At 44.1% G+C, this 20,928-nt stretch overlaps 2 protein-coding genes across 3 annotated transcripts; one reads left to right on the top strand and one right to left on the bottom strand.

Annotated features, from left to right (window-relative positions):
• Positions 1-185: 185 nt before the first annotated feature.
• On the top strand, positions 186-11,122 carry tefb (TEF transcription factor, PAR bZIP family member b). Of its 2 annotated transcripts, none has more exons than XM_070847421.1 (4): positions 186-431; positions 5,244-5,831; positions 6,870-7,087; positions 7,412-11,122. In XM_070847421.1, the coding sequence occupies exons 1-4, from the start codon at positions 326-328 to the stop codon at positions 7,625-7,627; spliced, it is 1,128 nt and encodes a 375-aa protein (XP_070703522.1). In that variant the 5' UTR covers positions 186-325; the 3' UTR covers positions 7,628-11,122. The 2 variants fall into 2 exon arrangements, with proteins under 2 accessions (XP_070703522.1, XP_070703521.1); XM_070847420.1 differs by lacking the exon at positions 186-431 and adding an exon at positions 4,226-4,542.
• Positions 11,123-13,436: 2,314 nt separating this feature from the next.
• LOC139217211 (protein Tob2) lies at positions 13,437-20,311 on the bottom strand. The gene is made up of 2 exons (XM_070848523.1): positions 20,245-20,311; positions 13,437-17,396 (listed from the first exon to the last, which is right to left on the bottom strand). The coding sequence occupies exon 2, from the start codon at positions 17,178-17,180 to the stop codon at positions 15,969-15,971; it is 1,212 nt and encodes a 403-aa protein (XP_070704624.1). The 5' UTR covers positions 17,181-17,396; positions 20,245-20,311; the 3' UTR covers positions 13,437-15,968.
• Positions 20,312-20,928: the final 617 nt, after the last annotated feature.

The following is a 20,928-nucleotide window of genomic DNA, read 5'->3' as shown; positions in this document are numbered from 1 at the left end:
AATGTGCCCCGCTGACTGAGCTGGTTGTTGTGATCAGTCTTCAGAGCCCGCCCCCTGCCTCGTCATAGGCTCTGCGGCGTGATTGGCAGCAGCGCGCCGAACTGTCGTTTATTTACAGGCCGTGGGGGGCGTGGCTCGCTCCGCTCATTATAATACAAGCTGTGAGGACACATGCAGGCGTCCCCGTGATCTGACCTGCTGTAAAGTTAATTAAAGTGACGAAAAGAAGCCGCTGAGCGCACTCAGGCACTTGCTCACAGTTTATGCGCTTCTCACTCAGACTCATCTCTCAGACACCAGCAGGTAGTTTCAGAGGTTGTTCATCATGTCCAAAGTTAACCAGATCTTGTTTGAAGACAGGAGCGACGTTCCTGATCTGCTCAGGTCCCTGGCTGACTTTCCCTTCTCCTTCCCGGCCTTTGATGACACCGGTAAGAACATTTCATTGTGTTTATTAAAGCAGAAGAACAAAATGTATTAACTCACTGAAGTAACTTCATGTACATCTACTGTACTTCTAGTATTACTGAGTCATGCTTTACAGCTACTCCACTACATAACTGAACATATGATCCGCATAGCATGCATTTCATAGATTTAACAGTATGTGAAGTAGCTAAAGCTTCAATTTGACCAGCTACAACATCACCAGTAATAGTCTCATTTTATCATATAGTCCTCTGATAGTGGACACTGTGCCGCCTAATGAGTACTTTTACTTTTGACCCTATTTTGTGTAGATTTTTAAGTAAAAGATCCCAGCACTTTGTCACCACTTGTATCAAGTTATTAGAACTAGCAGACAACTTAAATCCTGATGTCACAACACTCATTACTGTGGGATTAAATGCAGTCTGGTCTCTCCCTCATCACACTGATTAATGTAGTAAAAGTGATCACGGTGGTGTATTGACGTCATGTGTATGTGTGTGTATATATATATATATATATATATATATACTGTATGTGGAAATATTCCCAGCTGCTGTGATCAATCAAAACTTCCACAAGTGATCAAAGGCAGTGAGCTGCGCGGTGTCAGCAAACTGTGCAGTTTCTTCGTGCAGTCACAACACAGCATTCTGCAACTGACGCAACAACACTGAAACATTCCTCACCCACGGTTTCATCACATCTTCACTTTCTTTGTACCCTTGCCTCTTCATTGACATTATAGAGTTTCTTCAGTAGTTGACAGAGGCTGGTGGCATACATGTGTGTGTGTATATGTGCCACTGGCACAACTTGATTAGATATGAAAACTGTGACCCTCTATAACCTAAATTGTTATAAAACTTGTAAAAGCTTCATTCCTCATGTTTGTTTTCATTGATGGTATATTTTAACGTGCCCCATCCACAGTGATGTTAGTCAATATTCCAGCTTACACTTGTCTTGACGAGGAGTAAAGGTGAGGAGAGAGAAGCTTCAAACCCCAGAAGTGTTTGTCAAGCAACGGGCAGCATGGTGGTGTGGTGGTTAGCACTGTTGCCTCACAGCAAGAAGGTTCCAGGTTTTAATCCACTGGCTGGCAGAGTTGCGGTTTGAGTCGTGAACCTTTCTGTGTGGAGTTTGCATGTCCCCCCCCCCCCCCCATACTTGCGTGGGTTCTCTCCCGGTGCTCTGGCTTCCTCCCACAGTCATGCAGGTTAGATTAATTTGTGACTCTAAATTGCCCATAGTTGTGAGTATGAGTATGAATGGTTGTCTGTCTCTATGCAGTCCAGGGAGTACCCCGCTCCTCGCCCAATGTCAGCTGTGATTGCCTCCAGCACCCCCGCTGCCCTTAAGGATAAGCGGTATAAACAATGGAATGGTGTTTGTCAAGCATTACAGCATTATCTGCTGCACAGTGTCGTCCTGCTGTGTCCTCAGAACTGTGGCATTCTGCCTAAATAGATCCTTAATGTAAAATGCTTAGAAAACTGTTCTCATTTGTGTTGAATCAAAGGTTGGACCACAGGGCCGCCTCCTGCCTGATCTGCTTCACTAAGTACAATGTTTCCATCGATGTGAGAAGTGTTCATTTTAGGGCAGGGCCAGTGGATGTTTGCATGTATTGCATTGTACACACATCAGACTTGAGCCCAAGGGTTTTCTTGTGTGTGTGTGTGTGTGTGTGTGTGTGTGTGTGTGTGTGTTTTTAATAAGCTCTGCAGAATATTTAGCACACAACAAGGACTGATGTCTTTGTAAGCTGTGAAAAGCTAGACAGACCCAGTTACCCCTGCCACATGACACCTTGATATTAATCATCCTGACAAATGGGGAGTCTCAAGCGATTAACCAATTCTACAATACACCGTAATAAGCAAGTGTAGAATTGTTAGTGTGTTTATACTCAGAACAGGAGTATGCAAACCAGAAAACACTTTTGACTGTGCTGTTGCTGCACACTATTCTTCTCCAATGCAATGCATTTCTAGCTTTGCGGATGTAGTTTGAGTGAATTAGTTAACACAACGAAGAAATGTTGGTTCATTTGTTCAGGTGCATGTTAGCAGTGTAAACACTCCTGTATTTCATGCAGCACAGCATTCACGAAGCAATTTGGATTCCGCTGCCTTGCCGAAGGGCACCACAGTACTCTTTGTGAGCACTGTGGATGAAATACCAGCAACCTCTCTGCAGACAAGCTTATAGCTGGAATTTTCGCTCTCTGAGTGCCAGCACTGGCAGATAGAAATATTTAGATCATAAAGTTGGCAGCAAATACAATTAACTTGGTAAATGGATAAATATTTTGGTGTTTGGTTGGTTGAATGAATTTGGATTCATGACTCAGTATCTCTACAATTTTAAGCATAACATGGTGTCTGGTTCACCCAGTACTCTTAGGTGGTGCCTACCATGTAACAACATGTCACTCACTATTTATTTACCACAGGGAGCACTGCTGATCAGTGTTAAAAAGGAACACTCAATTTGTTGACGGAGATTTTTCCATCTCTGTGTCAGAAATCAGGCTGCAGGTAAAAAAGCGAAAGAGGACATTGGACATTGACCGCTCCTCTACACTTGTTTCACAGATGGTCACTAACTCAAACACACACACGTCTCTGCTCTCTGCAGCGCTCATTTAGAGGAGATGGGAGTGTAAACAGTGCACCAGTCCTGAGTCCTTTCAGGCTGCTGCGGGGATTTAACTGACTTCATCTCTGCTGAGGCTCTCACTTTGTTTACTGTGCGGTTATTGTGGTGAACTTGTGAGAAAAAAAAAAAAAACAGATTAGTGGTGAAGGTGGGGCGCTGTGCGGTTTGAACATTGTGTTCCTGAACCCAAACATCCTGCTGAAGAGAGCGTGAGAGCCTCGCGCGCTCTCCGGCAGCGCGTGCGCGGAAACGTGAGATTTCCCTCTTTGTTGTTGTGGCGCCGCGAGCGCTTTGATGTGGGAGATCATATCAGCATAAAACATTAGAAATCACGGATGTGTGAAACAGTGGCTCACATATATATCTTATACTCATTAAAACACTAACATTGAACATTTGCTGCTGTATTCTTCATCGTCCTTCATCGTGGAGGGTTACTCAGATGCAGCTGAGCAAACTAACAAGTGACAGCTTTGATAGTAGTGGGAACAGGTTGTGGCAAAGTCCTACAGAGACTCTGGTATTTAGAGCTGTCCGGTGAACAACATGTTCTACTATAACGTGTTTACCGTGGAGTCCCGTGCCAGCTGTTGAACGGTGAGCGCGCACCCCCCTCCAGTTTGTCTTGGCCTGCACGTGCTAAGTGTTCAGAGCTCCGCCCCTTGACAGATTGTACCTTCACGTGAGTGCGGTGGAGGCGGCGGCACGTGTTTGGCCACGAGCATCTTCCTCGTGGAGGGCAGGAGAGAAAGTCTCTGCAAGCGCGCGCTGCATTGTCATTTTTTGGGTGTAGACTCGCTGTTTAGTCTGTGGTGATGATGAAAGTGTGCTTCATCTGCAGTTTGCATGCGCGAGCAGGTTCCACCTAATAGATTTTATTGTGTTGGCTGCACGAGACTGTGTTCTTTCACGTTACGCACGCACAGCCTTTCCTATACAAAGAATTGATCTCCATGTGTACAATTTGCGGCCACTGAGCAGTCGTAGAAGTACTACACAAATACAGTAATGCATGCACATACGGACGCCGCTCACAACCAATCAGCTTCTACTATTCCCCGAGGGGGCGGGGCAGGCGATTCGTGAATATCCAATGAGCGCGCTCGGTGGGCGAGAAGAACAAGAGGGTTTGTGTAGCGTTGTTTTCACATCCTAAAAGCGTTAATATTGACAAACAGGCCCGAGAGCAGCACTGGTGGTAAAACAAACGAAGAGCAGCACATCTTCTGTTGTTTCCCCGCGGAGGAGGCATCTCACGGTACCGTCAGCAATTTCTCCCCGGTTTGCTCCGAGCTCAGCGGGGAACAATGCCAGGAAAAGCCGCGGTGACAGTGTCGCTCGAACCCAGCGATGCCGTCGCTGTCGCCTCTCCGCAGAAGTCCTCTCCTTTTGTTTTAAAGAAGATCATGGACATCCCTCCTCCGAACATCCTGGAGGAAGGCGACGACGGTAAGATCTCGACACGAAAACGACTGCTCAGTTTTCCAGTTTGTGTCTCGCCTCGTCAATTCACCGCGAGTTAGTCGACGGTTCTAAATCTATATGCTCATAATCCTCAAATATGTGTCAAAGGGGGCTGTTAATTGCGTGCGGATTTAAACGACGACTGTTAATCAGGCGAGATGAGACTGTGCATGCCGTATGTCGCACGGAGCCAGTTTCATCCGAGGCTGCGAGGAAACAAAAAAAGAACAAAAAGTTCCAACTCCTCTCTGCTCCTCTCCAAGCAGCGCACCCAGACTGTAAAGACACTCGGAGATAGAGACGCTGCTCGGCTTTGCACTGAACACACTGCTCCACTGTTATTTGGTCCCTAGTTTGCGTGCTGGTGTTGTAGGATGCATGTGTGGAACAAACACTTCATTTTGCTGCGCCTGTGTCTCCTGCTCCTCGTGCATTTTGTGGTTTCCCCAGAGCCTCTTTCTGTCATTTATTTCATCCATGCATCTACTCTCTCACTTTCAAACTCATCTGCAGGCTCTTTTTTTTTGGTCAGATGTCACACCACCACAACACCCCCTCTTTCCATCTATTGGGCTGCCTGTTTTTTCCTGTGTGCAGCTGTCCTGAAATCATGTGCACAAGACAACATTTCACTCACAACAGGCAGCCGTGTATTTGACCACTGTTCCCTCCTGTCTTTGATGCAGAAATAGAGAAAGAGAAGCTGTGCTCATCTGAGGATGTGGAGGGAGGCGGGGCTGTGGCAGCCAGTGCTGGTGGAGCTTGTAGAGGAGGAGGAGGAGGAGGAGGTGGTGGTGGAGGGGTATCAGCCTCCTTGACCCCAGCCATTTGGGAGAAAACCATTCCCTATGACGGGGAGACCTTTCATCTGGAGTACATGGACCTGGATGAGTTCCTCCTGGAGAACGGGATCCCTGTGAGCCTGGAGGAGGAGGAGCTGCAGAAGACTCTGTCCTCAGTGATAGGCAAAGGCAAATCCATCCCCAAGGTTACTGCTACAGCAACTACTACCACTACTCCCCCTCCTCCTGCCGCCGCCGCCGCCGCTGCAGCCTCTGCCTCCGCCTCAGCGTCTTCCACCACTGTCTCCGCCACTTCCACGGACGCCTCAGATCCGGAGGAAGCAGTAACTGTCATCACGTTACAGCCAGCTAAACTAGAAGAAGAAGAAGAAGAAGAAGAAGGAGGAGAAGGAGGGGAAGAGGAGGAGGAGGAAGGACAAGAAGAGGAATCTTTGTGCGAGAAGGCAACAGCAGAGGTTCAGAAGGAAACGGGTGAGAAATGTAGATTTCTAGGGGTTGATAGTCCCTCTTTATCTTTATTTCAGATAACTCATACTGGTTATAATTCTGTCCTGTTCCCTTTTAAATTCTGAATCAGACAAAATCATGTTAGGAAAAACAATTCCATCTGGCCAACATTCTTTCATTCAGTGTGTTGTTTGCCAAATATGCCGTTTGTTTCAGCTGCCTGTAGCTGTAGTTAGTAGTTAAGTGTAGTTTCAGTTGCTCTAGCTCGCTACACACTGGTGTAACATTAACTATTATATTACATATGTGGGCACACACACAAAGAGCAAACCTTTGAGTCCATTTTTATATGTTTGGCACACAGCCAGCACGACCATCCACCACACACCCCAGCAACCTGTAAAAATGATGTACCTCCAAATTTCTGATGAAATCCTGAAACTAAAAGCAGAAATTGTCAGTGCTTCAAGTAAAATCTTAAAAAATTACCTGTCGAGCCGAACATCTAGCTCAGCTACAATTAGAAATGAATGTGATGTGCCCATAGAAATACCAAATTCACAACCCTCAGCGTGAAAATCAGCCTCCTCAGCACAAAATTGTGTGCACATCTTTACACAGAAGCCCAAACATGTAGCCATTAAATTTACCTTAAAAATCACAGGATCTTTGAATGCTGGACAGGGCTGCAAGTTAGAGTTAATATTATTATTATTACCAAATGATTGATTGATACATAAGGAGACTCCTATTTCACTCCTAGTAACATCTTCCAGCTGTTTATTTTGTTATGATAATTAACCAATGTTTGGTATTTACCGTTCAGTATAGTTGACAATAGTAGGGCTCAGTGAAGCAATAAGTACCCAACGAGGGGGAAAGAGTCATTTTGCATTCCATTGTTAGTCCATTGCCTGTCTGAACATGTCTTACAAAAGCAAACATTTCAAACAGTAGTGAGTTAAGTTTTCACACACGTGTCAATTCTTACACCCACTGAACTTGACCAAACTGTAGATGTTGGCCTGCGTCCAAGCTTACTTTGTCTTTCCACACCCGCAGATCAAAACCGCGCCGAACGCAACACTCCCTCCCCCGTCGACCCAGATGCCATCGAAGTGGACATTAATTTCCAGCCGGATCCCACAGACCTGGTCCTGTCCAGCGTGCCGGGGGGAGAGCTGTTCAACCCGCGCAAGCACAAGTTCACAGACGAGGAGCTGAAACCGCAGCCCATGATCAAGAAGGCCAAGAAGGTGTTTGTTCCTGATGAACAGAAGGTAGGATAATTAAATCATGTGTACTGTGTGTATTGTCCAACAAAGAAACACATTGGTTTGTTCCCGGACTACAAACTATCTACAAGTGACTTATTAATGATTATTTTGTTTGGGGCCATTGATAGATGGTGGTCATAATCTACATCTAACCATATCTACATATCTGGCCAGTCCTGGTAAAGATTAAAGCATTTACCGAGTGGTGGCGTGTGGATTAGTTTTTGCAACACAGATGTTTGTTTGTTTCAAATCCCTCACTAATCTTGGTTACATTCAACTCCACCTTTCACTTTCTGCCATTCACTTTTACTCTCATTCCCGCAGGATGACCGATACTGGTCCAGGAGAAAGAAGAACAACGTGGCAGCAAAGCGTTCTCGTGACGCACGACGGCTGAAGGAGAACCAGATCACGGTGCGCGCCTCCTTCCTGGAGCGGGAAAACGCTGCGCTGCGGCAGCAAGTGGCTGAGCTGCGAAAGGACTGCGGACGCTGCAAGAACATCCTGGCTCGTTATGAGGCTAAGTACGGCCCGCTGTAAAGAGCTCAGAATAAAACCCCACGAAGTATCAATGAGACAAAAAGCAGAACTCCCATCCCCGCAGAATTCAACACAGACACAAACACCAAGGGAATCTAAATTTGCACTGTTGTCTTTGCTCCTCCAGTCACTTTGTCGAGCTCTAGCTGCTGTTTCTAACACAATGCTGGAGTTTTGGATACACACTGGTAGGCAGTGAGGCATGATGGGAGCGGTGGTCACAGGAAGGCCCGTGGAGAGCGCCTGGCTCATACACTCAGAGAGTAAGGGGACGATTGTGGATACTCCCATGGTCAAACACACCAGGAAAATATGGCCTGTTTTAAGGTGGTTTCAAGAGAGTTGGGAAATGCGAGGCGAGCAGACGGGTACAAAAGAATCACAGGCTTTTAAACACAAATCAGTTCTTATCACTGCACACTGCACAGCACTTCTTAGTGGACCAAAGCATGAGTAAAGTCAGTTAGAAGTCATGTATTTAGAATGGTGCACACTTGCCGTCCCTCACATTCTCTTGTGTCGCACTTATGTTAGTGTCTGTTGTGTCTGTACTTCCTTTAAAATACTGTGGCTGAGGCTCAGAGGGAAGGACGTTAATTAACTCATGGCAGGGGGTATGAGAGGAGCAGACGAATACACGAATAAAGTGAGCACGAGACAGATTCACAGCGGTACTTGAAGGAGAAGGGAAGCAAAGAGCTCAGGTCGGCAGAGGAGAAATGGATGAGAGTCCGTTAGCGATGTGATGTGGTCACAGTTCTTCCTTATTGTAACCCATATGCACGCCTATGCGCACACAACACTGTTTAAAAAAAAATAACTGTTTGTATATATCTCCCTGCACCACATAGAGATGTGCGTGTATCAGTGTGTAATCCATTTTTGCACTTTTTCTTAAAAAAAAAACACAGTGTAGTAAGATGATAGAGGTGGCGGGTGTCTACCTTATTTACTACAACCACCATGGGGGACACAGTAGCTTGTTAGGGGAAAAAAAAAAACATGCATGAACCTACAGTTTGACGCTACTGTGATTTACTTTCTTTTTCTACTAACAGCTTCCAGAGCCTCACATAAGATTTTCTCAGAGAAGATTGACGTTGGGTTTCCTTAATAGACGATTTTACAAATTTACAAATTTTTTCTCTGTAGGTTACTGATTAAGGAATATGTCTGATGATCTCCAGGGCCCTCACCTGTGGAGGGGTATGTTCAAATGTAGGGAAGTTTATTTTACTGCACACTGCAGGTAGAGGGTGCTAGAGCCCCTGCGTGCCTGATAGTGGTGTAGTGATGGCTGGATTGATTTTTTTTTTTTCCCTTTATTAATTTAGGCAGGCCCAAAGTTGACTGCTAAACCTTGTAAATAAATGATTGTCTCATGGTCTTTATTTCCTAAGACAGGGATTCGGACTGTGTCTTTATCAACCTAATACTATTCCTTATATTTGCCAAATAGTCAATGAGTGCTGTATTTATTCTGATGGTAATAATGCATCTGTTGATTGTGATGAACAATATGTCAAATAATTCTATTTCCTTTTGAGGAACAATACTTCTAATGAAATCAATGCAGGGAATTCAATGGGTAAACTGTGCTTTTGGATGTTCGTTTCGAAAAACAGATTTATATAGTTTTATGGGTTTTCTTCTCTATACACACAGAGTTTGTGTCTAAACACACAAAGGACAGGGCACACTCTTATTTACCTCATCTAGCACCTCCTACGTTGAATGGTTAATAGTCTAGTAGGGCTACAAAGGCATGTGGGTTGAAGCAGAGAGCATATAAAGAGCAGCTTAGGTCCGTTTGGCAAACCTTGAAACCGAGTTTATAGATTGAGTTCTTTTTTGCCAAAGCGGACGGGTCTGGGTCTAAATTAGGGAATACATTACAGACTGTTATAGGGACTATATATCTCAAGTGTCTTTTGCTGATGCAGACTTTGCGATCAGTCGGCTTGTGCTCATTATCACCGTAATTTTGGAAAGAAGATAAATGTGGCAATAATACTCCTGTTATGTAATGCTCGTTTTATTTTAGTGATGTTGTATGTAAAATTGCTATGATGTACTAAATAGAAAACGCCCCAAAGTCATTTGTGCTTCCAGTTTAGATCCTCTGTAGTCTAGGATCCTAATGCATGAAACCCAGTAAAGTTGTCTTTTTGTTTTAAAAAAAAAAAAAAATATTTTACACCAAGTGTACTTATGTCTGTAAACCATCACTAAAAACTAGATCTGTTTTTGGATGGGTTGGTCAATGGTCTATTGTACAGTTCTGTCAAAAGAAAAAGCAGCACATCTTTGCTATGATGTCCTGCGTTTATGACGTGCATAATAGCGCCACCTATCCTTGTGCAGCCAGTGCTTGGGGTGAACATGAGCTGAAAACAGCATCTTTTGATCACTGTGTGGATTGTTTTCTATTTACTAAAGATTGATCTATATCTAGATACACTGGATCAGTTGGTGATATTGCGTTTTTCTTGACAGAGTTTGTTTTGTTTCGGTTTCCTGATGGCATAGTGTAACAGACACTTCTTAGCAACTTAGTGTTTTATTTTGCATTGACATTCAAACTCGACGTTGACTGCATAGTAGTTGATGAATGCAAACGTTTGGTTATCTTTTAACTAAATTAAAACTGTTCTGCACAAGGCTGACTAAAACTACTGTCCAACAGGGCCTTTCAGAACACGACAAATCATGATAGTTTACAGTACTGTGTACAATATGTAGCAATCTCTCAAGTCACAAACCTGCACATTGATTGTTTTGCAGGCATTAAATTCTCCAGGAATGGAAAACAACAGCAGCAGAGCTTTAGATTTACAGATGTTTATGTCTTTTGCCATCTATGGACAAATATAGTAATAGCAGGTGCACTGTCAATGCACCCACACCACCTGTAGGCAATAAATGCTACAACTTCAGCTATTTCATCATATGTCTGATGTTGTTTATTTAACGCCTATTAGCTTTGTCAGGCATTTCATCTGCAGATAATTGAGCATGAGAGAGCTAAGTGGCTTGTCACTGAGAGACATTATATACCAATAAATAATAATTGAGACAAGACACACAAAAGGTGTATAAAATAACTACAGTTGTAACACTCTGCCTGCAGGTGGCACAACTTTGAAAGTGCCATTTAATCTGTAGATGTTTCAAATGAAGGTCTACATCTGAAGGTCTAAGCGGTTGTTTTCAAGTTCTGTTGGACTGGCTTTGGGTGCTTCGCATCAGTGACACTATGTCCTTGTTTACTAAAGTAGCTACAATACTCCTGGAAAAAAAAAAAATAAAAGTCTCTATTGAAAACATTTTTAGAGTTTTTGTTTTGTGGTGTTTTGTTTTCTCTTTTTATATAAACATGTTTTTGTTGGGTGTTTTTGTATCGTCCTAACCATGTATAGGATACATGCAACTGCAGTACCATGTCCTAACTGTATCTTGTATCATGCATATGAAATAAATTGGGATTTAATGACATGTGGGCTCTTGGTTTGACCTTGCCTGAGTCATCGACCAGCTGCTGCAGCTCTAATGGGAGGCACACCTGCTCTTTCTTCCAGGCACCTTTTTGTTTTTCACTGTCCCTGCGCTGCTTCAGTCCTGATCCTCATCAGTATTCCAGAGGAGTAGGAGATGTTGCGTAATGATCACATCGACACACTGGGGAGCAGCATTGCGTAACAGCGGCAGCAGCCTCAAAGACCAGTGAGATGGGTGTGTGCCTGCGTGTGTGTGTGTGTGTGTGTGTGTGTGTGTATGGAGGAAGCGAGGAAGCAAGGGAGGGGCTCTGGGAATCTGGAGGGGGGAGGAGGGGGGCAAGGAGAGGAGAGGATCAGGTGGTTGGAAGGATGGAGGGGAGAGAGGGGAGGAAATGGTGTTGAAGAGGGAGAAGGAGGGAAGGACAATGGCAGAGGAGGGGGAGGAGATAGGGGATGGACAGAGAAAGATGGAGAGCAGGGACGCAGTTATAGACATGTGAGCCGAGGGAGGGAGGGAGGGAGATGGGATGCAGTGAGTGGGCGATGAAGATGTGGAGGAGAGCCAAGGAGGAGCCCAGCCATGCATGTTAATGTCACACCACTGCATGTTACTATAGAAAGCACAGCCCAGTGTGTTCACATGAGCGAACCAACCTCACAGCTGGCTGCATCAGACAGAGACATTCGCACAGGACAGACAGACAGAGCGCTGGATGATGAAATTTAAAGTAATATTCTGCTGGGATGGGTCCAGCTGAGGTGGGTGGTGAGCAATCTGGCTCCTCACCATTTGAGAATTTCAGCTTTGCTTTGAATTATTGATCAAACATCGCTCGAGTTTGTTTACTGCAATGAGGGGACGCGTTGCTTCGGCTTTTCAATCAGAGGCTTCTCACAGGAACACGGGGATCTACTTTTCATAATCTTTGATCTGCAATATGTTCAACAATAACCAAGTAGGATTCACAGACACTAAGAGGGGACAGGTAGAGACTTAAGTTATGCTACGTGTCTGCTATAGTTTTCCCATTTCATCACGCTTCATGGCCTCGCATATCAATTAACAATGAGGACGACACAAATAGCTTATTTTCCATGCTTATTTTTGCCAATCTGTTTTTTTATTACAAACTTAAAAAAGAATCTGATACAATAAGAAACTGCAGTAGTAACTCCCCATTCCCGAGGGGCAGCACAGAAAACAGGTCATTGCATTTCAGTAGTGAAAGATTCATTACACATCTACAGGGTGTACAGATCAGATACAAAATAGGAAAAATAATAAAATACAGGCAGGAAAGAAAGCACTATATTTATACATCATCTGAACTTTTAATTATATCTATTTTACTCTTAAATGTTAAATTTTACATAGAAAATAAACTTCTTTTATGACAATGAAATATTCCAAAGTGCAAAATAAAACGCACACATCGATATAAGCAAAGGACATCAGAATACAAAATTCTTGTTTTTCCCTCTTCGTTAATGTTCAACCCTGATTGTGGAATAGCCTGCGTTAAGATTTGATTCGCGGTGCCTTTAAAAACACCATGTAATCTTTAATACTCTTTTCAAGTGTGAAACATAAACCAGCATTCATTCTTATAGATGTGAGGGGAAAGCAGCTTTCACAACGATCATTCTCCTCATCAAGAGCTCAATTTGTAAGCAAAAGAAATTTAACAACACTTTTTACCTTATTTGCACTGAATAATGTGAGAGAAAGGAACAAAACACAAAAAGGTCACTTGGACATTTTGGACATGAACGTGACTAAATATCTAACACTTTGACACAAAATAAACTGAGCAGTTTCCCCATTTATTTCCCACAGGCCATTACATCCAGGGTTGACAAACAACAGATCAGAATCACATTCACAGCACATTCATTTCCTTCATCCTTTTCCAACTTGCTGTACCACTGTCTTCCTATTGAGGAGATATACTGGAATTTCTTTTCAGGGTGCAGAGAGGTAGTAACCCCTTGAATCCTTCAGGGTAATTTAATTTATGGCATTACATTGCAGTGGAGAAGGGTGAGCATCTGTGTAAGCAAAGACAGTCTGGGATATGGCTATAGTATCAGGACCAAAGGACCAGGCTGATGGGGAGAAGATAACCTACTGGAAAAAAAAAATAAAAAATAGGTGGGAAAAAGTCAAATTTGAAAATATGAGGAGGGTTAAGAAAGATTATTCATAGAAATATATGTGGATTGGATACTGTAGTAGCATGTAGATGTGCATTTGTCTACAAAAAAGGGGAAAAATACTAGTGATGGATCATTTTTCAATAAAAAAATAAGAGGTGGGGGTGATAGAATATGCAGGGAATTCACATAAAAAGGGGAAGATGGTCATTGCACTCAAAAATTAGTCTGAAATGTGGAGATTTTTGGTTTAAATGTACTGCCTATGGGAGTAGTGTTTTCAGACTGCCCTGGGAGCACAGAAAAAGTGATAGTAGCCATCTTTTCCTACACAAACCCACTGTAAACATTCACATCTGCAACTCCAAATCCAACTCGAAGAATGAATACATTTACCCGTCTTATTGGACAAATGCTGTACAAGGTACAATACACATTCAATACTTTATTCTGTACATCTTTATTTTTGTCTCAGTTTGCATATATTTATGTTATTTTCTGAAAAAATAACCTCAGCATGTAAGAAACTAAACAAAGAATCTGAACATAAGAACTTTTTATATACATATTCCTGGACTTGTCATGTCTTTACTCATACAAATGCAAGTGATCATTTGCAAAAACAAAAATATAGAAATATTGGAAATAAATTAAAAAACAAATTATAAATGCATCTTTCCCTATCCGTCATAACATTTACAGAGATGTGTACCTCCCCACCCATGCCCTTGAAAAGAACAACCAAAACAAAACCCAAAACAAAAACAAAACTTGCATGCATATGACAAGCTGTCACATTGGAAAACCAGCATGAGCACAAGTCAAGGGTCCTTGGGTCATCTTATACTAAAACATTTATGGGTACAAGTCTAGAAAACATTCAAATAAACGGGCAAGATGGACAGCATCTCCTCACCCGCGTGATGCGTTTGAATACAAATTAAGCTCCTGTTTGAATCTCTAAAGCATTTCATGACAGCCTGATAAAATGTGCCATTTCCAAACAGAGGGCAAAGGAATGGTTTAGCGCTCATCGTCTGTGTGTGACACACAGCATCAAGAGCCCGGTAATAAAGTGCTGGGCGGCTCAAATGGACATCTGGGGGTTACCCTTCCCTGCACTGACTAACCAACACACACATGGGCCCGGCTGGTAAACACAGAAACAGCAGAGATCTGACAGGCTATCCAATAAAACGACACACTAATAAAGAACATTCATCTTTTCAGCCTTGTCCACAGTACCGCAACTGGGAAATGAGACGGAGCAACATCAACTGTATGCATGTTCTCATTTTACCCTTTGTTAACAGCCAGAGGAGCAGAGATCACTGAGGAATTTCAAGAGGAGGGAGAGAATAGTGTGAGCCTTTGGCTTCAATACCATTTAAGCTCACCAGAAACGTGCTCTGAGTTTTAAAGTGTCCTTCACCAAGCCAATACAGCCGGGACAGCACCGAGGCAACAAAACCCTCGAGCTGCTTCCCTCATTTCCTTCGGTCTTCCCTTCTCTCTCTCCAATCTCCCTCTCTCCATGCAGAGGAAAACCTTTCCTTCATAGTCAAAGTCATGCTAAGCCATTTATCACAATCCCTACTGCTTAACTGCTGCATCCCCTCCCCCTCGCCTCCCTCTCCGCCTGTTCACCTTCACACACTACTGACTGGAATCGTGCCCATGTGCATATATTTCTGCATATGTGTGTGCAAGTCTGTCCTTTTGAATACACGTGTGAATCCATAACTTACATCACCTTATGTGTAAATGAGGTATCGGCACATGGTTATCGTCTTAAAATGAAAAGATTTATTTGCTTTTCACATTCATCAAGGCTCCCTCGACCTTCCCGTCTGTGGTTAACCCCGACAGGTACAATACATTCCACTACATCACTCCCAAAACACCCCGATGCTCCCTTTCTGCTCCCTCCTTTGCTCTTGCTTCATTTAAACCCATGACATGTACACATTACAGCTGGCGATAAACTTCTTCCAATATACACCCGGTGACAACAGCAGAGTCTAATTGTGCCTGTGCATGAGTGCGTTTCAAGGATAACGGCCCACCGTACAAACAATGAGTCCCTCGATCACGCTGAGCCACAACAAAACAGAATCGGTCTTCACACACACACCGAGACAGCAGAGCCCCCTCTCTGTATTTGTGGCAAGTAGGGCAGAGCAGATTGCAGAGCAAAGGGCTGAGCTTTCCACAGCCATCGTTCCCTGCAGGACTTGGCGAGGTCCTTTTTCACAGCATGACAGTGCAGTGCAAAGTGGAGCTATACAAGAGCCGGGTCCATTAAACTAGCCATGGAAAAAACAAACAAAACAAAAAAAAAAAGTCTCCCTCAGTTTCACATTCAATGCAAAATGATAAACATAAAGAGATTGGCAACGACTCAAGGTAGAAAGGAACTCATTCCCCACCCACTCCTGCCAAAGCCAACACAGAATGTGATGAGTAACAGCAACGGACAAAAGGACACAGTGGGGTTGAGGGTTATGGAGGAACAAAACAAATCACATGAGCTATTCAGACGTGGTATTTTAAATCTTTGTAGTAAAACTAATTCTTAACTTGTATTAGTATTAGAACAATTTGTTAGAAAAACTGAAAACATCTGGAGCATCATTGTCCTACACCTACCTCCACCTCCTGCCACAATTCTTATCATTACAAATGAAGGCTTAGTTGGCCAGCACAACAGGCTGGAAGGACTGGCTAGGATATTGCAGGTTGTAGCTTCCTAAACCCTCGACAAATGGCGGCTTCTCCATGTAGGGGATTGCTCCGTTGCTGCCAATGATGCCCACGCTCTGGGCAGGAGGGGGGCTGGAGAAGGGGTCAAAGGATGGATGGGTGTTAACAGTGTGGGGGGGTTGGAATGGGCTGGCATGCGGCTGCATGGGCTGGGTGTCAGCATCAAAGTAAAGGGGGCCTGGGGATCCTGGGTAGACAAACTCTTTGGCGTTGGGAGAGAGCTGGCTGGCGATGGGACCTCCTAGGGAGTGCAAGGAGAGAGACAGGGGCTTGTGCTTGAGCAGCTCTGGTGGCGAGATGGTGGTGGGAGAGCGAGACAGCATCCTCTGGGCAGGTGGTATGACGACTGCAGCGCTAGCTGCCGACCCGGCTCCGCTGCATTTCTTCATCTTGGTTGAGCCGAATTTAGTAGCGGCGAAGCTGGCGGTGGTGAAGGTGATGGGTTGAGGACGTGCTGTAGGAAGAGAGGAGGACGGCTGCTGAGTGGAGAGGTAGGGCAGCCCGCCGCTGGGAGGAGAAGGGGTGGAGGTGTTGGACGAATGGGCAGCAGGGTCAGTGGGTGTGCTGGAGCTTGGGTAGCTGAAGAGCCCAGGGCAGGACTGGGTAGACAGAGGTGTGGGAGAGCTAGAAAGTGATGGCATGAGGGCTGGAGACGCCTGGCTTCCAATTGGCACGAACACCTGAGCGTCTGGGTTGAAGCCCAGATTCTTGGCCTCCTCTGCCTCTGGATCTCCTTTAGCCTCTCTGATCATACCCTCAGCCCTCTCGCTGTCACAGCCGAGGCCTGGAGGGTCCTCCAGGTAGAGAACCTTCACTGCCCCCTTTTCTCCAATCTGGTAGGATACCTCATAGGGGTCGATCCACACACTGAGCTCTGCAGGAACATTTGCGCGCACTTCCTCTGTGTCCAGTCCACTCCTCTTGGCAGCCAACTCCACCACGGGGTCCCTTGGTGCTCCCAAGTGGATGCAGCGAAAGGCAGAACCCCTCAGAGGGGCTTCAGGGTACCAGTGACCCTCAAAACGAGACACCAGTATCCTCTCCAGCTCCTCGCCAAACAGGTCAGCTCGACGCCGAGGCAGCTTGTTGTACAGGTAGGACACAATGAAGTTGAGGGCCACCTTCACCTCTAGATGCATGGCTGCACCAGGTTAGCACCGTCGTGGGAGCGAATTGATCAAGATGATGCTGAAAGTGAGGCAATGCAACTGAGACGGGGGGGGGGGGTTTCCTCTGGCTTATTGTAAAGTGTATGATTCCTTTAGTGTCACCATGGTAAAGGCACCTTGAAGGCAGGGGCAGCAGGTTGCAGCCTGTTTTTTGTCGTCACAGATGTGTATCTTTTCAGGTCTCAACTGTGAAGAAGAAAACAGAGGAAAGCCATCATTTGGTGTGAGGGGGTGGAGGGGGTCACCGTTATCCAGATGTACACAGTTAATCACACTTACGAGCCTCGTGTCTCATGTTTATTTTGGTGGCTGTAGTGTGCCACCAAAATAAACAGACTTTTCCACCAATAAATAACATTATTTATATATTGTAAACTCATTATTTTAGAATTTAGGCATTTATTATTTACATGTTTGCTTTTTTCTGAAGACCAAAAGCACTAAAACTTTTACATTATTTTTATCTGCAAATTAAAGACGCAAAAACACCAACACACAGAGATAGGATCACAGTTAAGACATGTTGCTAAATAAGTCACTTTTGGTCACAATAAGTTAAGTAGTAAAAGTTATCAGTTAAGTGAACACTTAATTTGCAGAAAGTGGCACCTTCCTGCCTCCATATGGTTTTAATATAAGCAAGAAATGTACACGTCTGAAGGTTTGAGACCTGTGGAAGCCTCACTGGTTATATACAATATGAGACAGACATTTCCATACTAAGCTGTGAGGGAAAACATTGATTCAAAAAGGATACCTGATGCCTAATTTGTAGTAAAATGACTGTAAAGCAATTTAAAATAGGGTAAAAGAGCTTGGGTGAACAGTGAAAAGTCCATCATAAAGCCTTTAAGAATCAAATATTTCCATAATAGAGACTAGAAATACAGCACATTTGTTAGATGTGTGAATACTTAGGAGGGATGGTGGGAAAATATCAGTTTCACCGAATCTCCATATTGTTTATAGTTCGTTCAGAGGTGAGCAAACTCATTTACTACCACTGGAACACACACACAACATTTATACCCGTTTTATATTTCATATTTCTGTTTCATCAACAGCAGGATGCACTCATGGATGTAACAGATGCTGTGTTGTGGGCTTCATAAATCCTTTATAATCTGAATCCGATCCCATGGAGTGCTTCCTGCTTAATGCTTTAACACGGTCACACGGGGTCCATTCATCACCACGCAGAGTCAAACTGAGTGAAAGATTACATGCAAAAAGGGAAAAAAAACAAAAACAACAACAACAACAACACACAACAAGATTCACAAAGGAGGAGAGGGAGAAGTGTAAAATGGCAGGACAGTTAGTCGACTTCTAAGAACACCATTTCCCACCATGCAGTGCTCGTGATCACCCCCTCCCATCCCCTCACACTAGCACACACAAACAATTCACTCACATTCACTTCCCTGCCAGATGGGGATTCAGCAGCTAAGATTAGAAAGACGCCTCCGATTAAAAACAATTCTAATGTTATTACAGACAAAGCTGCACAGGCTGGATGCAGCGTTGCCAGAGTGGCAGCTCTAGACAAGATTTATATTTTCCCTATCGCATGAAAAAGGTGACATTGAAGGATAAGATGGGGGTTGGTTAGAATGGGCTATAAATAGGAGCCCATTTTGCATCATCTATGGTGCAAATTCTTCTCCACCACCTGAATCAAGCATGAGATGAAGTGACTGTAGGAAATGGTCTCTGAGCTCAGGGAACCCAGCGGTCCATCTCCTGGTACAGCCAGCATCGCTTAAAACCTGGAGTGCTCACACAGATCAGCTTCCTCTGCTGCATTTCGTACCTCTTATTATAAAAAGGCAACAGTAGGGTACACAAAATCCAATGTCATCCAATGACATGAGAGGAATAGCTCTGTTTATATGTGCAGATCTCTTGCCTCAGGAGTCGAATAAATCCTCTAAAAAAAAAAAAAAAAATCATAGCCTGCACTCGCAACAGCTTGCACTTTCAATAAAGGAAAACATCCAAATCTTTCTTGCTGATAAATCCCATCACTGCATTTGTGTGTGTGCATTCCTCACCTGCAGATTTGTTACACAGCTTGGATTCATTTTTTACAGGCCTGTTGTTGCGGGTCAGAGCAACAACAGGATCTATAGTGCTATTTTTGTTTACATGGACTCATTGTCGGAGCTGCTGTTGTGTGGCACATGTCAGGTTTTACCTATTGAGCACCTGATCTACTGGGATCTTACAAGAGGCAGAAGCTACAAAGGACATATGAAAGCCCCTTGAGAAGTATTATTATTATTGTTGTCGAGGGCTAAGAGCTGCAGATAGAGGCCTGGCTGATGTGGTCAGCACACACATACGACCTCAACACAACAGAACCTGAATACTCCTGTGATTTTTTTCCCCTTTTGTCTCTTTGTCACTTTACTTGGGAATATGTCGCACATCTACCTGATGCCAAACAATGGGAGATACATGAGCAAGGAGAGGCTGAGATTGGAGAAATATCATCCAGGTTTGCATGTGTGATGCCAAGCTGAGACAATAAGGGAGCTGCTGGGTCTACCTGGGGATTTACTGCCATATGTCAGTCAAAAGGCACTGGAGCAGAGAGGACACTGGTGTAGCTGACATGCAAGTGAAGAATCCCTCCATGCCAAACAGTGGCTGTGAATTAAATTATAAAGCTAATTAAGTGGTGAAGAGCCTATCGACCGAGCAATGAAGGAGACAGTCCCTCCTCAGCATAAACAAGCCCGTCAAACAACAACAACAAAAAAAAAAACACCCCACGAAAATAAAGGTGACAGCCGGACAGACTTGAAGACGGTCACTCCAGCTGAAATACATAAACGGACTGAGACAAAAACAAGATGAGTCTTTATTCAATGGCGGAACCAGCACAGTCATTCATTATAGTCAGCGCATTTTGATGGATAGCCAAAGCTTCTGTAGAGGCAAACACACAGCAACATGCTGCTGTCAATGAACACGCCTGTTTAAATAGAATTAACCTGCTTCGTGCACCGGCTGCCATATAATTACTCACCTATCGTTAACGGAGCCCGGGCTTGACTTGTACTTCTGCGTTTCTGTTTTAATTCCCTTGTGTTGTCTCGGATTTCCAGCTGTCGAGTCGTGGCGCAAGATGCTGACCAGCAGATAATTTCCACCGTAGAAATGATGATTTTTTTTTTTTGTAAACTGCTGCCCCAACTCAGACGGCCGAGGAGATCCCAGTTTGTCTTCAGCTTACAGTTTGCATGGAGGGTCCAGAGAAACTTTACTGTTTGACAACCCGGCGTATTTATACAGTGTGACTCGCCCACACGCCCGTGACGGCAGGGACTACTTTCTTCATATGGCCGCTGCTTTATTATGATGATTTTCCATTTAATGTTTTCCTGTCAGCAGATAATTAATGTCATCCGTACGCACGGTATCTATTATTATCAATATCAGCCCGAAGACTGATTAAAAAAACAAAACAAAAAACATGTCGCAGCTGACTCTCTGGGTAAGATGTCGAATCAAAGTAGCGACACCAAAAGCACAAAAATGGGGACTTTTCTTTTCCTCATATAAAATCCAAGTTTACCCTGCAGGCTCTAGTTTAATTGGCGGATGGATATTTGTAGTTTCCTACGGTGCTGAACAATTTGCTAAAAATATAAGCGGTGATAGCAACAGAGTCTCTATTGGCTGAGGTGGGGGAGGACCCACACATTATTGG

Source organism: Pempheris klunzingeri, chromosome 17 (genome assembly GCF_042242105.1).
Source record: "Pempheris klunzingeri isolate RE-2024b chromosome 17, fPemKlu1.hap1, whole genome shotgun sequence".
Classification (NCBI taxonomy): Eukaryota; Metazoa; Chordata; class Actinopteri; order Acropomatiformes; family Pempheridae; genus Pempheris; species Pempheris klunzingeri.
The sequence above is the reverse complement of the archived record's forward strand: the minus strand, read 5'-3'. Positions and strand labels throughout refer to the sequence as shown.

Excerpts from the sequence above, each read along its gene's own strand:
- LOC139217211 (XM_070848523.1), bottom strand. The coding sequence starts at position 17,180 with ATGCATCTAGAGGTGAAGGTGGCCCTCAACTTCATTGTGTCCTACCTG.
- tefb (XM_070847420.1), top strand. The coding sequence starts at position 4,401 with ATGCCAGGAAAAGCCGCGGTGACAGTGTCGCTCGAACCCAGCGATGCC. Across the intron at positions 5,832-6,869 it reads AGAGGTTCAGAAGGAAACGG|ATCAAAACCGCGCCGAACGC; the intron begins GTGAGAAATGTA and ends CCACACCCGCAG. Across the intron at positions 7,088-7,411 it reads TTGTTCCTGATGAACAGAAG|GATGACCGATACTGGTCCAG; the intron begins GTAGGATAATTA and ends TCATTCCCGCAG.